Below are 16,042 nucleotides of genomic sequence, written 5' to 3'. Positions count from 1 at the left end.
GGTTTCATTTTTATATATAACAGTTTGAGATATAATTCACATCCTTGGTGCAACCATCACCATTATCATTTTTAGAATATTTTCATCACCCCCCCAAAACTCTGTACCCATTAGCAGTCACTCCCCATATCTCCCCAACCTTCCCATCTCTAGACCACCACCAATATACTTTGACCCTGAATCTTCCTAATCTAGACATTTAATATAAATGGAATATTGCAATGTGTGATCCTTGTTTCACTTAGCATAGTGTTTTCAAGGTTCATCCTTGTGTCATGTATTAGTAGTTTACCTCTTTTCATGGCCAAATAATATTCCATCATATGGACATGCCAGCTTTTCTTTATCATTCATCAGTTTGTGGACAGTTAGGCTCTTTTCACTTTTTGGCTATTATGAATAATGCTGCTATGAACATTGGTGTACAGGTTTTTGTGTGGGCGTATGTTTCCATTTCTCTTGAGTAGATACCTACGAGTGCAATTCATCTTTTGAGGAACTATCAGACTGTTTTCCAAAGCAGCTGCTTTTTTACAGTTCCATCAGCAAAGAAGTATATGAGGGTTCCAGTTTCTATACATCCTCTCCAACATTTGCTCTTGCCCATTTTTTCTTTTTTTTTTTTTTAAAGATTTATTTATTTATTTTGAGAGAGCGAGAATGAGAGAGAGAGAGAGAGTACATGAGTGGGGAAGGGTCAGAGGGAGAAGCAGGCTCCTCGCTGAGCAGGGAGCCCGATGCGGGACTCGATCCCAGGACTCCGGGATCATGACCTGAGCCGAAGGCAGTCGCTTTACCAACTGAGGCACCCAGGGGCCCCTTGCCCATTTTTTCAATTATGGACACACTAGGGGGTGTGAGGTGGTATCTCATTGTGGCTTTGCTTTGTATTTTCCTGATGGCTAATGGTGTTCAGCATCTTTTCATGGGCTTATTGGTCATCTGTATATCTTCTCTGGAAAAACATCTATTCAGATCCTGTATCTACTTTTTTTTTTTTTTTTTTTTAAGAGAGAGAGCATATACGTGAGTTGGGTGGGGGGGAAGCAGAGGGAGAGGGAGAGAGAGCATCTTAGGCAAGATCCATGCCCAGTGCAGAGCCTGATGCAGGGCTTGATCTCATGACCCCGAGATCATGACCTGAGCCGAAATCAAGAGTCAGAAGCTTACCAACTGAGCCGCCCGGGTGCCCCTCCTATATCTACTTTTAAGTTGGGTCATTTTTCTTTTCAATAGGAATTCTATATATTCTAGATACAAGTCCCTTATCATATACATAATTTTCCAAAATTTTGTCCCATATCTATTTGGTTTCTTGATAGTGTCCTCTGAAGCACAAAATTTTTAAATTTTGATAATAACCAATTCATCTTTTTTTTTTTACTTTTTTGCTTATGCTTTTGGTGTAATATTTAAGTATCTATTGTCTTATGCAAGGTTACAAAGATATGCCAGGTTAACTGTCAATAGACTGAAGATTATAAGAACTTGATTTCAGAAGTAGCAGCATTCACCTCTGTGTTAAAGTTTGTACCTTATATGTTAAAACCAAAGGCAGGTGAATGAAAGTCTTAATAATAAAGAAATTTCAAGGGAAGAGATAAGGGAAATAGCAGTCTTGATCTCTCCACCCCACCTCATGCACCTTCCATTCTCCACTTTCAACACCTTCAAACCCTGATCCAGTAAATGTTTCTGACTCTCCTCATTATCTTTCTTTTTCCCATAGCTTCTGGTACGTCAGGGTTTTGGGTTTATTTTATGCTTTCATCAGGCAACCAAGAAGATACTACTATTCTTGTCCTGTGTGTTCAGTTTCAAGAAAATAAGCCACATGGCTAAAAACTTCTAATCAGGTAAGTGATAATTTTTTTGTTGTTGTTAAATTGTTAGATTACGTGAGCTCTCTAGTACCACCTGGATCCAAAATTCTGTGACTCTGTTTCCATGGTGCTATGGTTTTAAGATTCTAATCCATTGGTGGTTTAGTTGTCAAGGCAGTTACAGGCAGCCTCACCCTCTTCTCTGGTCTCCTGTTTCTGGGATTTCAGACATGGCTGGCGGGTATTCCTAAGCCAAGTGATATCTTCTTCAAGAAAGTAAACACAGCCCACCCGTGGGTCTATGTGCCCTACCTTATAAGGAGAAGACAGCCACAAAAACCATCCTTATGCTCAATAAGGCAGGCAAGTTCCAGTGAGGAGAAAGGACATTGAAAAACTACCCTGGCTAAGTTTTTTTAGAAAGAGACATAGTGTACTGGCCACTAGGCTCAGATGAGTTTGTGGAGAAAGATGCAAACATGGATGGAGTGGTCAATATGTCCTCTTACAAGGAACCCATCTTAGAATACAAGACGGTGACTCTTCTCAAGGGCCAATGCTGGATGATGGTATAACTCCCTGGAAGAGGAGAGGACCCAGCAGAATTCTGTCTTGCAGCCAACCAGGAAAGGAAAACCAGTCCCCTGGGAGAGAAAGAGATGGAGGTCTGGTCTTTCATCAGGGTTTCTTACCCTGGGAATTTTCTTACCAAAGGAATTTGCTGTTCTGTGAGGTGAACAGACGGTAAGACCCTCGGCTTCAAAAATGTTTCAAAATCACTCCAATCCCAGATGTATGGTACCTACCCTGCCCCATTTCCCCTGCACTCCCCCCCAATCCTGCCAACTGTCTTTTTCCATCATGCCCTGTGTATGGGGAGGTGTCAGGATGCTTCCCAAGTAATTTCTATTAAGGAAAAAGGAAGGGGGCCAGAAGCCTCTTACCCTGCCTTGTTGGTTACAAATTTCGTTCCACTTCACAGGGCTTTCTCAAGAACTTCTAGTGGATGATTCCATTTGTGGTGGATACCATTTGTGGATTCTCTAGCATGTAGACTGATAGTCAAGATTATATATACTGTTGATTCTATTATTTTAAGCAGTTTCCCTTTTATTAACAGATTACATTCTACGGAACTTTTGTTAGAATAAATGAACCAATGTTGATACATTATTAATTGAAGTCCATGCTTTACTCGGATTTCTTTAGCTTTTATCGGATGTCCTTTTTCTGTTCCAGGATTCCCTCCAGGATACTACATTACATTTAGTCATCATGTCCCCTCAGGCTCCTCTTGCTGAGGCAGTTTCTCTGACTTTCCTTGTTTTTAGAATCTTGACGGTTTCGAGAAGGACTGGGTCAGGTACTTTGTGAAATGCCCCTCTATTGGGATTTTTCTGATATTTTTCACATGCTTAGACTGCAGTTGTGTGTTTTTAGGGAGGAAGATGACAGAGGCAAAGTACCGTTTCATCATATTATAGCAAGGGTGCCCGCTGCCAGCCTGACTTAGCAGTGTTGGTATCAACACTGATCATCTGAGATAATGTTTGTCCCATTTCTCCACTGTGAAGTTACTCTTTCCCCCTCTCTTTCTACACTGTCCACTTTGGAGCTATCAGAGCACACACTTCAGGACAGAAAAGCTGTGCTCTCCATTCTGTTTTCTTTCTTTTTTTTTAAGATTTTATTTATTTATTTATTTGAGAGAGAGAGAGAAAAACAGCATGAAAGGGGAGAGGGTCAGAGGGAGAAGCAGACTCCCCGCTGAGCCGGGAGCCTGATGTGGGACTCGATCCCAGGACTCCAGGATCATGACCTGAGCCAAACGCAGTCGCTTAACCAACCGAGCCACCCAGGCGCCCTATGCTCTCCATTCTTGAGGGCAGAGTTTCTACTGATTTTTAAACTATTTGTTATTTCCTCAGTGGTTGTTCTAGGGCTTAGACAGTATCTCTTAATTTGTCATAATATCCTTCAGATTAATCTTAATTCCAAGATATATAGAACATCTGCCCCACCCCTCACTTTATGCTATTGTTGTCATGTCTCTATATATTAAAACCCAACAATACAGTGTTATAATTGTTGCTTTACATAATTTTACATCTTTTGAAGAAACCAAGAGAAGACAAGACACACACACTTACTTAATACTTCCTTACTTCCCCATAACTTTTCTTCTCCTCTCCTTTGTATTGTAATATTATATCTCTTTATGTTACAGACCCAGCAACTCAATTTTTGAAAGCATATTTATGGAGATATAGTTTGTATATCATACAATTCACGCATTCAAAGCATAGCATGCAAGGGTTTCAGTGAAAGCACAGACACGGGTCACCATCCCCTGGGAAACACGTTCTATAGCCCTTAGCCATCCTGCCCTCTAACCTCCCAGTGTCTGCCTTCCTTGCTAGTATTCACAGCAGTGGTTTGTCCTGTGACCTCAATTCTTTGCAAGATCCAAGAAGAGTTGTTGGTTTCCAGTTTGTTCAGATTGTTTTTCTTGTTTTAAAAAATGGGATTGATAACTCCAAGACTATTCCGTGTCAGACAAGAAATCAGAAGGCTGCTCAGTTAATTATTCTTCATTCTTTTTCTGTTCTCAGAATGTATACTAACAATCTAGCTTCAAATTTACTGATTCTTCTGCCAACTTAAATCTACTGTTGAGCCCCTATAGTGACTCGTCATTTCAGGTACTGTTACCTCTCAATGCCAGAATTTCCACTTGGCTCTTTCAAATAATGTTTACCTACTGATAGTCTCTATTTGATGAGTTACTGTCATAAACGTAATTTCCTTTAGCTTTTTGAAACTATAATAGCTTTTTTGGAGTCTTTGCCATATGAGTTCATAATTTGGGCCTCCTCAAAGTCGTTTCTATTGCCACTACTTTTCCTGTATTGAAGGTGATAATACTCTGTTTCTCTGCATCTCTCATAGTTTTTGAGATAATACAGTGTTGCAACTTTGGATTATGATACATCCCTCTCAGGGATCATTGATGTTGCTCAGTTTTGTTAATTTTATTAGTTGGCTTCATGGCTTCCCTGGACTAATTTCCATGGAGTCTATTTTCCCCAACAGTGTGTAGCCTCTGATGTCAGTGCTCAGTTTCCCCATGTGCTTCCCAGGAGTCACCCAGGCTCAAAAAAGCGTAATGTTTAGCCAGTGATCGGTGAGAGGCTGTGCTTAGGCCCCTTGAGCCAGTAAGGCTTCCACTCCTTGTTCATGGATCTGTGTATGACTTGGGAATTCCTTCAAGCCTGCCCCATGTCTAAGAGTGACTAGTGCCTTTCAAGTGCCTGCTCCGGTTGGTCCTCGATATGTGTGTGATACCTAGACATGTGCACAGCTTTCCAGATGGATTATTATAACTACGATCTTACAGGGCACTTTTTAGCTATTTCCCTGATTCTTTCTGTTAAACTTCTGGATGGCCTGCTGTTTCATTTGTTGTTGTTTTATAGAACTATTAGAATTATAATCGCTTACAACTAAGGTCTCTAAGTTCACCAATGCCTAAGTCATGCGTTCCCCCCACTGTGTAGCAAATAAAGGCAGCTCCTTCCATGGAGCTGTGGAGCTCCAGCCCTCCCTTCCTCTTCTCCCTCTGGACAGGTGTCTCATTTACTGCATCAGATCAATAGAGGAGGTAGAAGGGGCAGCCTATTTTTCCTGGAGTGACACATCTATCCTACAAGTGGAGTTGAAGAAACTTCTTGGCTTCTCCTCTTGCATAGAAACTCCACCCTACAAGTGGGATTTTGGAGGAGAAATGGGAGCCCAAGGTCTTTTTGAGTCACTCCTTCCAGGATAGAACCTCTGCTCTATAAGTGGGACCTGGGAGAATGATAGCTTGCTGTCCTTTCATCCTGCCCCCTAGCATGAAACATCTGCCCTACAAACTAGAGTATGGGGGGTGGGGTGGGATCAGGGCCCCAGGACTCTTGGCCTTCCTTGCCTTGGGTAAAGCCTCTGCTGTATAAGGCAGGAGCTAGGTTGGGCATGGAAGCCCCAGTCTTCTCAGCTGCAGCTGACTAAAATTGAGCTTCTTAATATGCAGCCAGAGTGGCAGATGAGGCTCTCCTTTGAGGATGACAGGCTTGAATGAGATTTTAGCCCCTTAATAGGATCTTTTTTTTCTGAGTCCCTTTATTTCACTGAAAAGGTTTATCAGGTTGTTGATATTTAAAGTCTTTTAGGGGCGCTTGGTTGGCTCAGTCAGTTGAGCGCCCAACTGTTGATCTCGGCTGAGGTCTTGATTTCGGGATTGTAAGTTCAAGCCCCATGTTGGGCTCCACGCTGCGCGTGGGGCCTATTTAAAGAAAATAAAGTCTTTTAAATCATTCTCTTGTCATTTGAAATCTAGAATAGTTGGTTTTTCTTTAACTCTGTAAGACTCCAAATGTCTGGACTCTATTTGCTTTCATTTTGGCTGGTCAATCATTAATTTTGCCCAAGTTTATCTCTTTCTTGTAATAGTTTGCCAAAGACAGCTAAGATCAATCAGCAAATATTGCCAATATTCTGTTTTCTAGTATCTTCTAGAGGTGTCACACAGTCGGCTTATGTAGAGGAGACAATTTTACCATATGTTTTGCCAGTTTGTCACCATCTTTCCAGACTCTAACATCGGTTTTCTCACTGCCCCAGGATTTGGCGAATGTTACCTCTTTTAGTTTTTGTTACATTAGCAGTACACTTCTAGGAGCAAGCTCTAAACAAAGTAGCTTAATACAGGAAAGATGCAGGGCAGTGATTCCAGCCCTATACCCTTGTGAGAATGAAACAGAATGATGCATGCAACCCCCACAGGCCAATCTCCCTACATCAAAGCACTGATCACAGTGAACTGTTTCCTTAACTGTTTAATTACAATGGGAACTCCAATTATACCCTTGGAAAATACAAAAATAGCTAACATCTTATGAGGACCATACATATATTATATTGTATAATCCTGGCAATAACCCAAGAAATCATAGCACGATTCTAATTCACAGAAGAGAACACGAGGCTCAAAGCAAATCCAGAATCTAGATCTAGCTGGCTCCAGAACGAGACCTCTCACACCAACTCTTGTATGTTTCCTGTCTGTATTCCTAAATCTCTATTAAAACTCACTTCCGAAGAATGAAGTTCCATCTTGAATTAATAAATAAGGAACAAGTTGATTTCTAATGCCGTAGATAGTCATATGTAAATTTGCAGGATATCTCCGCAAATTTTATTTTAAAAAATGAAGGATTCTCTGGGGTGCCTGGGTGGCTCAGCTGGTTAAGCATCTGCCTTCGGCTCAGGTCATGATCTCAGGGTCCTGGGATCAAGCCCCACGTCGTGCTCCCTGCTCAGCGGGAAGCCTGCTTCTCCCTCTCCCTCTGCTGCTCCCCCTGTTGTGCGCTCTCTCTCTGCCAAATAAATAAAATCTTAAAAATATAAAATAAAAATGAATGATTCTCTCTGAAAAAAGTCCCTACATTTCTGAATTGTAAAATCCTTATTAAAGTATTTCTTACTATTCTATCACAAGGTGAATTAGGAAATGCCAAATAGACGGAAATGGTGCACAGTAAAATGAACCCCCAAACATATTGTTGGGCTATGGAGTACTTATAATTTGTATCTTCAGCTTTATGAAGTAATCCAGTGAAAAAGAGCAGTAGTGTATGTATTAGGGCTAGAGCTTGGGCTAGGGCTGCCATAACAAAATGTCATAAACTGGGTAGCTTAAGAAACAGAAATTTATTTTCTCACACTTCTGGAGGCTGGGAGTCCAAGATCAAGGTGCCAGCACAGTTGGTTTCCTCTGAGGCTACCCTCCTGCTGCCTCTTCACAGGGTCTTTCCTCTGTCACCTGCATCCCTAGTGTCCTAATCTCCTCTTCTTATAAGGACACCAGTCAGATTGGAGTAGGGGCCAGCCTAATGGCCTCATTTTAACTTCATTGTGCTTTAGAGGCCCTATCTCCAAATACAGTCACACTCTAAGGTACTGGGCATTAGGGCTTTAATTAGTGAAGACAATAACAGTATGTAAGAAGAGGGTAATTTAGTCACCAAAAACAATTATTTAAATCATAGTGAATGTCGTAAGAAGCCATGGCTATTTTCTTTCGCTCATTCTCATATATCTATGTCGTATGTACATATGAACAACAACAACACCTTTTCATATTCTTTCATTGATCAAAATGAGCAGAAGTCATATATATGTGTGTATACATACACACACATGTACTAGCAATGAACAGGAAAAAAAGTTAATTTTACACTTTAGAATCTTTTTAATTGAAGTATAGTTGACATATAATATTAGTTTTAAATTCTTCTTGAATGATATATTTTCTGTTAAATAGAAGAAAAATGGTATTATTCAATGTGGAAGATCTTGGTAGATGGCATTGTACATGTAATACTTATTTTATATTCATATTTATGTTAACTTCAAATATACAATTCCAATATATGATTTATGTTATGTGGCGTATAACATATTATAATACAACCAGGACTATAATGCTTTCATACTTTGCAAATTGTCCACATATGCTTTTCTAATTTTGTTCTGACTAGTCCACTTACTAATATTCCAAAGGTCTTTGTAGGCCATAGTGAGCGTTTATCCTTCAACGAGGGGTACTTTCTGTAATATCTTTGAGAAATGCTTTGGCATCACATATGGAATACGATTTCTACAAAAACATAGCTACCTACTTTAAAAATATGTTGAATAGGCTTGACTTCTTGATACATACTAAGATTTGATTTCTACTGAGGCTTTTATTTGTAGATATTCCCGTATTAGTTTCTTTTAAGGAATTTTTTCTTGATGAGTCCTTTTATGTCGACAGAAGGCTGAGCTATGTCTGAAGGCTTTTCCACATTGATTGCATTTGTAGGGCTTTTCTCCTGTGTGAGTTCTGTGATGTATAATGAGGTCAGACTTCTCAGAAAAGGCTTTTTTACACTCATTACATTCATAAGGTTTCTCCCCAGTATGGATTTTCTGATGTCTCATAAGGCATGACACTTCACTGAAAGCTTTCTCACACCTGGTACACACATAAGGTTTCTCTCCTGTGTGTATTCTCTGATGTACAAAGAGGTGTGACTTCATGCTGAAGGCTCTCCCACATTCATCGCACCCATAGGGTTTCTCTCCAGTATGAGTTCTCTGATGAATGTTGAGGTGTGATTTTTGGAAAAAGGCTTTCCCACACTCACCACATTTATAGGGTTTCTCCCCAGTGTGGATTCTCTGATGTTCGATGAGGTGTGACTTATGGGCGAAAGATTTTCTACATTCAGTACACTCGTAAGGTTTCTCTTGAGTATGGATCCTCAGATGGATAACAAGGTTGGACTTCTTGCTGAAGGCCTTTCCACACTCCGTACACACAAAGGGCTTTTCTCCTGTATGAGTTCTCTTATGTATAATGAGGTCTGACTTCTGGAAGAAGGCTTTCCCACATTCGCTACATTCATTCTTTCTTCTGTTACCACTAAATGAGCCTAAATAATTCAAACTCCTACCATAGGAGGCATATTTTTGGAGTCTTTGTTTGGAAGAAACAAAGTCTGTGCTCAGAGGAAATATATTTCTAAGTGCATGACATTTGTTGCCCTTTTCCCCAGTCACAGTTTCCTGGTCAATGAATGCAACATGTTTCAAAAATGTTTCTTGGTTCTCTTGGTGTCTTTCCAAGGGGTTATCAAGTTGCCAGACTTCTTCTATAAGGAAGCATAATTAGCTCTGTTTGTGAATATTTCTGCTAATGTATTATGGTTCATAACTTTTCACCCTATTGTGAGATTGAATCTTTACTTTAAGGCCTAGTATCCCTAATGAACAGAAATACCAAGGCTACATGGAATCTATACCCCTGAGCTTTGTAAGAAAACCACAACTTAAAAAAAATCATATTCGTAGAAACAGAAATAGAGAATATGACAAAGAACACAAATATATCTGGCTGTCTGCAAATAGGACTTTGCAAACTGGGAAGAAAAACAAAAATAATTACAAGGTGCAATAAAAAGGAACAAAGGAGGACAGCTGTTACGGGGTCAATAGGAAGAGCCCATCTAGAGAATTACAATGACTGGCTGAAATGGTGATCAGAGGAAATAAAGGAGAGATTGGATGAGGAACAGAGAGATCTGAGCTGGTGTCTCATCGACTCATTGTTGGATTGCTCTAGTTTAATCCTCACTCGTCTCTCTGCTTCCAATGTCTCTGAGCTCGTCTAGTCATCCATCAGCATGAAACGGACTTGACAAAGCCATCGAGCCCACTTGCAAGCAGTAGCCAGTGCCTCAGAAAGCCGTAACAGTAATTCGTTCTTATATGGGTGTGAAGGCCCAGGAACCCATGTGTCCAGTAAGAGAGAAATAAGCCACAGAATAAGCCAAATACAAATGCCTCAGGGTTAGATTAACTACTGAATTCTCACTCCTGAGTGTGTCATCTTAGTCTATTAATAGTTCACAGATACTACATTAATCCTGACTTTTAAATACTCTCCCCCCTTTCTTCTCTACCTAGCACATATAGAAGAGGAATCACAGTTAAGAAAACAGGTACTAAGTCCAGATTACCAGGGTTTCAATCCTACCTCCATCACTAATTAGACATGTGGCAGAGGTCAAGTTCCTTGATCTCTTTGGGCCTCAACTTCCCTTTCTATAAAAAAAGGGATAATAATAGCACCTACCTTGTAGTGTTGTCATGAGAATTAAATGAGTCAATAGACGTAAAGTACTCAGAATACTGCCTCACACATAATACGTTTTGTCAGTTAGATACCATTATTACACGTATTATTACTGACAACTATGTGCTTGCCACTTTTGCTTTACATCGTGTTTTCCAAATTTCTGGATTCTATTAATGTGGAGACGCTAAGCAGCAGATTTCTCACTCTGGATCTAAAACCCTATCTGTCTTCATTTTCATCTATTTTATAAACCTCTGACAGTACTTGACTACTGTTAAACTTATGCTACCTACATCCAGAGCAATAAAGTCATTCCCTGGCTCAGAATTCAATAATTCTCCTGAACTTCCTAACCCAGTTCCTGACATATGAGCCATCAGTCTTTAAAGAAAGTGAGTAGATTTCTATTCTTTATCCAACACTGGCTCCCCAGAGGCTAGACTGGACACCTCTCCTAGGAAGATACACACATGGCCAAAAAACACATGAAAATGTGCTCAACATCACTAGTCATTCAGTGCAAATCAAAACCATAAGATACCACTTCATACCCATTAGGATTGCTACTAGAAAAACAAAACAAAACAAAAAATAACAAGCGTCAGTGAGGATGTGGAAAAATTGGAACTTCTGTGCACTGCTGGTGCGAATGTAAAATTGTGTGGTAGCTGTGGGAAACATCACAGCAATTCCTTAAAAATGTAAACACAGAATTACCACATGGTCCAGCAAATTCACTTCTGGGTGTATACCTAAAAGAACTGGAAGCAGGGGCTCAAACAGAAATTTGGACACCAACGTTCTTGGAAGCATCATTCACAGGAGCCCAAAGGTAGAAACAACTCAAATGTTCATTGCAAATAAATGGATAAACAAAATGTGGCATACACATACAAGAGACTATTCTTCAGCCCTAAAATCAATCAAATTCTATCACATGCCACAACGTGGATGAACTTCGAAGATATACTAAGTAAAATAAATCAGACATAAAAGGACAAATACTGTTTGATTCCATTTATATGAGGTATCCAGAATGGTAAGATTCTGAGCAAAGAAAGTAAAGTAGTGGTTAGCAGTAGCTAGCAGGGGAGGTAGGGCGGGGAGGTATAGTTTAACGGGTACAGAGTCTCGGCTGGTGGTGATGAAAGAGTTCTGCAGATGGATGGTGGGGATGGTGCACATCAATGTGAATGTACTTAATGCCGCTGAACCATACACTTAAAAATAGTAAATTCTATGGTATGTATATTTTGCAAAAATTTAAAAAAGGCAAAAAAACTTCTCAAAGTCTTAAATGAAGTTGGTTAAGAATCACAGGCAGAATATACCTGGAAGGGAAAATGTCACTCTCTAATAGCCATGCAGAGAAGAGCATTAATGTGGGAAGGTGATATATGGAAATGGCATTCAGGTAAATAAGGAACTTATGTCAACCATCCCAGTTGTTTTCAAAGGGCCAAAGGCTTTAAGAAGAGAGCCCTGAAGCATATTTTTCAAAGATGCCAACCCTTACTGATCAACTGTGATCTTTTAAAAAATTTTCTTTTAAATTCCAGTAAACATATAGTGTTACATTAGTTTCAGGTATGCAATATAGTGATACAACAGTTCCGTATATTTCTCAGGGCTCAGGACAAGTATACTCTTAATCCCCTTCACCTATTTCAGCCATCCTCCCACTATCTCTGCTCTGGTAACCATCAGATCAACTGTGATCTTAATTTCATTCACTTCCATCCACAGAGTCCTTTACCTAACTCACCTGCATAGTTCCAATTTGGGATTTCTCTCTCCACCATCCATGGTTCTTCACCTTGTTCCAACTTGTGGATCACAGATGGCTTTGTGGTTTGATATCCTGTCAATGGGAAATGATAGAGGATTTGGACCTAGCTACCTGGGCTTCAGGTCCTTTGAACTCTGAACTTCATCAGGGACTTCCTGATGAAGGTGCCCATTTGTACCTGAAAAAGAGAGGTCTTTAAACAAACTTGAAGCCAGACCTCCCAAAGACTGTCAATCTTAAATCTACTAAGACCCAGAGCCATACTTGTAAAAGTACTTCAAAGGGCTGATTATTTGGAGCAACTGAGAAAGGTAAGGTAGTTAACTAAGCACATGGCAATCAACACTGGGAAATGGTCCTCACCCACTGAGATGAGGTTGATATAGTTCTCTAGCATCACATCCCTGTATAGATCCCTCTGGGGAAGGTCCAGATACTGCCACTCCTCCTGGGTGAAATCCACAGCCACGTCCTTGAATGATACTGGTCCCTGCAACAACACATTCCTATTCCAACTAAAGTCATCAGTACTGCACAAAATGGAAAAAAAAAAAAAGCATGGCAACTTGTTTAAAGCATGCTCATTATTTGATAATGCTTCTTAAAATTTGGCCCCATTTCATTTTGGGTGATAGTATACTAATTTGGTCTCATTCTGTTTCTCCTGCCCTATGCTTTGATGCCCATTTGTCTAGTTTTATGTTTCATTTTGTGGGTAACACAAAAATCATATGTGAAACATTTTACACTGAATATTCATTATTCATTAGGCCATTCTTTCATTGTCATTAAGCAAATATTTACTGAACACTCCATACACATCCAGAACTGATTGTCCTAGATGCAAAGGACCAAATATCAGAATCCGATCCAATTTGCCAAGGCACAGAAAAGATGCTCACTTGGTATCAAGTTATACAAAGAGAAGGCGGCACTGTTCAAAATGCTCTTGATAAGTTTTTTTTAACAAAGTATTTTAATTGTCAATGTTTAAATTAACAATGTACTAAATATCTGTTTTGCTATTTTTCATTTTCCTATACTTGTATGACCAACAGTAAGAGGATTTAATGTTTTAACCAACATTTTTAAAGGTCACAGAACAACTATAACCAATATAAAAAATCCCATTGATTATTAAGATTTCTTTGCATGATTTTAGCTCACATGGTCATTTTTACAGTCCTCCACTACTGTTCCTATATAATGAACGGAACAAACTAACTCACCTGGGACTTGGTCATTTTCTGCAGCCTTTGGGTGAAGACAGAGATCTATGAACACAGAGGTAGGGGGAGAGATGGAGCCATGAGAGACCAGGTATGACTTGAAGATCCCAGAATCCCTGGTGTGACAAAGCCATCCACAGCTGCCTCAACAGTTCAGTAGGGGAAGCCACTCTGTGAGAGAATGTCTCCTGGGCCCTCCAGAACTCATTGTGAGAAAAACCACAGATTTGCACTAAGATTTAGCTGCAAGACCATCTGTTGCAGCACTTCTTAACATACTGAAAAATTGGAACAAATTAAGGAACTGGTAAAACAAACAGATATATACTCCAAAGATAAAGTAATTTACAGTCATCAAAAATGATGTTGCCAAATGTTTATCAATATGTAATGGCAGTTGGTGCACATCCTTCTCTGACCATTTAGTCATGCCTTCTGTGGATTCTAACCAGGGCTGTAGGAACAGACAGGTTGGAGTCTGAAGGTAGAATGTACCAGCAACAGGTTCTCAGTGGGACCCAGGAACTGCGGAAGAGACACCAACAGACCCTGGACATATAATGTCCACATCGTGAGATTCGTGCCACAGTCTTTCTGGAATCTTTCCCGGGGAGCTGAGTTGCCGATCCCTGTGTTTTAAGCTAAGGGGGAGGAGAGGTCAGTTAAATGCTATGTTTTAGGTTGGGAGACATATAAAGAGTAGGAGATTTGGAGGAAAATATTTGGGCTTGAATTTACCTCTGGCTGTTTGACTTTGGGCAAGTCAGTCAACCTCACCTCTCCAGCCTCAGTAAAATTAGAAATCATATCTGTGTTATATCAGAGATTAAGGTAAGAAGCATATTTTGATTAAGGTAACAAACATATTTTACAGAACCTAATGTTAATATGTTAATGTGTGTGTGTGTCCATGCTGGCTGTTTCCTCTACCCAGCACACTCTTCTATTTCTTTCTTTCTTTTTTTTGAAGATTTATTTATTAGAGAGATAGACCGGGGGGGGGGCGGGGAGGAAGGGTCAGAGGAAGATGAAGAGAATCTCGAGCAGACCCCCAGCTGAGCATGGAGCCAGACACAGGACTCCATCTCATGACCCTGAGATCATGACCGGAGCAGAAACCAAGAGTCAGATGCTTAACCAGATTGAGTTACCCAGGCATCCCCACTCTTCTACTTCTTCAACTCTTTACTCAAAAATCACCAAGGAGGCCTCCACTGTCTACCTAAGTTAAATTTAATCCCCCCCATTTCCCTTACCCTGATCTACTTTTTCTTTGTGTATAAATTCTAATATATAATTTACTATCTAATATACTATATGATTATGCTTATTGTTAACTGACTGTCTCTACTTACTAAAACTAAGATTTCATAAAGGCAGGGAGCTTGATTCAGTACTGTATATTCAGTACTGTATCCCCAGCACTAGAAACAGTGTCCGGTTCATGGATGCCCAATAAATAGTCTTTTAAAAAAAATACAGTTATATGTAGTAAATTTCATAAAACAATCCTTATCACAAGGGAATACACATGTGCTATTTTACAGTATTTTATCTATTTTTTTTAAGTGCCTGCTTACTGTAGGATTCCATTCATATGATGTTCTACAAAGGCAAAACTAACCTATAGAGATAGAAATTGGAAACTGGTTGGTTCTTAAGCAGGTGGGGGGAGGAGTTGACTAAAATGGAGCAGAACTTTCTGGGGGATTAAAATGTTTGATGGGGGTGGTAGTTACATGTGTGCATCAACAAATTTTACACTTTTGTTCTCTGTAAATTATGTGCAAATCATTCTGTGTAAGTTATATCCGACCTAAAAGTACTGGCAAATAACAATACTAGTCTTGGCTCATTAAACAGATTTCACCACCCATACTCACTACTGGGTTGCAGCCGATGGTTTGAAAAGCTGACTTAGAGAGTTGCTGTAAGGGTTAAAGGTTAGATGCCTTTGAAAAAGCAGGTAGCACTCCACCTGGAACATTTCAGACCTTCAGTAAAGCTTGGTTCTCTTTCCACACCCCGGAGGGCGCTCCTCACCTTGGTGTCCACCACTTGGCGCGCACTGGCACCCCCCTGGATGCGCCGAATGCGCTCCGGGCACGACACCTGAAGCGCGACACCAGCAAGAACGCAGTCCCGGGACCCCGCCCACTCCGGGCTCACGGACCCAGGTTGAGGAGGGTAGCTTTTGACACATCCCGATCCACGCCTACTCCAAAGTCCTGCTGAATCCTATTGTTCTTCCCCCACCTCCCCGAGCCCGCGCCCACTGCCTCGGCGCACCTCCAGCCCAGACGAAGACCAACCGGGTGCGGTGCTTAGAGCCTCCGGACTCGCCCCCGCCCCCGGGGCACTGCGGTGAGGACAGGAAGGGCACACATGCGCAGAAGAGGGCGCCGCGCGCGCGGGGCTCGCAGGAGCCCGTTGCCTTCGACTGCAAAATACATCTCCCAGAATGCCTGCGCTGCGA

The 16,042-nt window shown here is 40.6% G+C and overlaps 1 protein-coding gene across 1 annotated transcript; it reads right to left on the bottom strand.

Annotated features, from left to right (window-relative positions):
- Positions 1-8,208: 8,208 nt before the first annotated feature.
- On the bottom strand, positions 8,209-15,964 carry LOC118006671 (zinc finger protein 239-like). Its single transcript, XM_034999405.1, has 5 exons — positions 15,856-15,964; positions 13,567-13,611; positions 12,701-12,827; positions 12,314-12,409; positions 8,209-9,562 (listed from the first exon to the last, which is right to left on the bottom strand). The coding sequence occupies exons 2-5, from the start codon at positions 13,579-13,581 to the stop codon at positions 8,643-8,645; spliced, it is 1,158 nt and encodes a 385-aa protein (XP_034855296.1). The 5' UTR covers positions 13,582-13,611; positions 15,856-15,964; the 3' UTR covers positions 8,209-8,642.
- Positions 15,965-16,042: the final 78 nt, after the last annotated feature.

Source organism: Mirounga leonina, unplaced genomic scaffold (assembly GCF_011800145.1).
Source record: "Mirounga leonina isolate KUSES-001 unplaced genomic scaffold, KU_Mleo_1.0 Mir_98, whole genome shotgun sequence".
Taxonomy (NCBI): Eukaryota; Metazoa; Chordata; class Mammalia; order Carnivora; family Phocidae; genus Mirounga; species Mirounga leonina.
The sequence above is the reverse complement of the archived record's forward strand: the minus strand, read 5'-3'. Positions and strand labels throughout refer to the sequence as shown.

Coding starts and splice junctions, on each gene's coding strand:
- LOC118006671 (XM_034999405.1), bottom strand. Junction 12,410..12,700: donor TATCAACCTCATCTCAGTGG/GTGAGGACCATT, acceptor TCCCATTGACAG/GATATCAAACCACAAAGCCA. Junction 9,563..12,313: donor CCCAAATTGGAACTATGCAG/GTGAGTTAGGTA, acceptor GCTTCCTTATAG/AAGAAGTCTGGCAACTTGAT.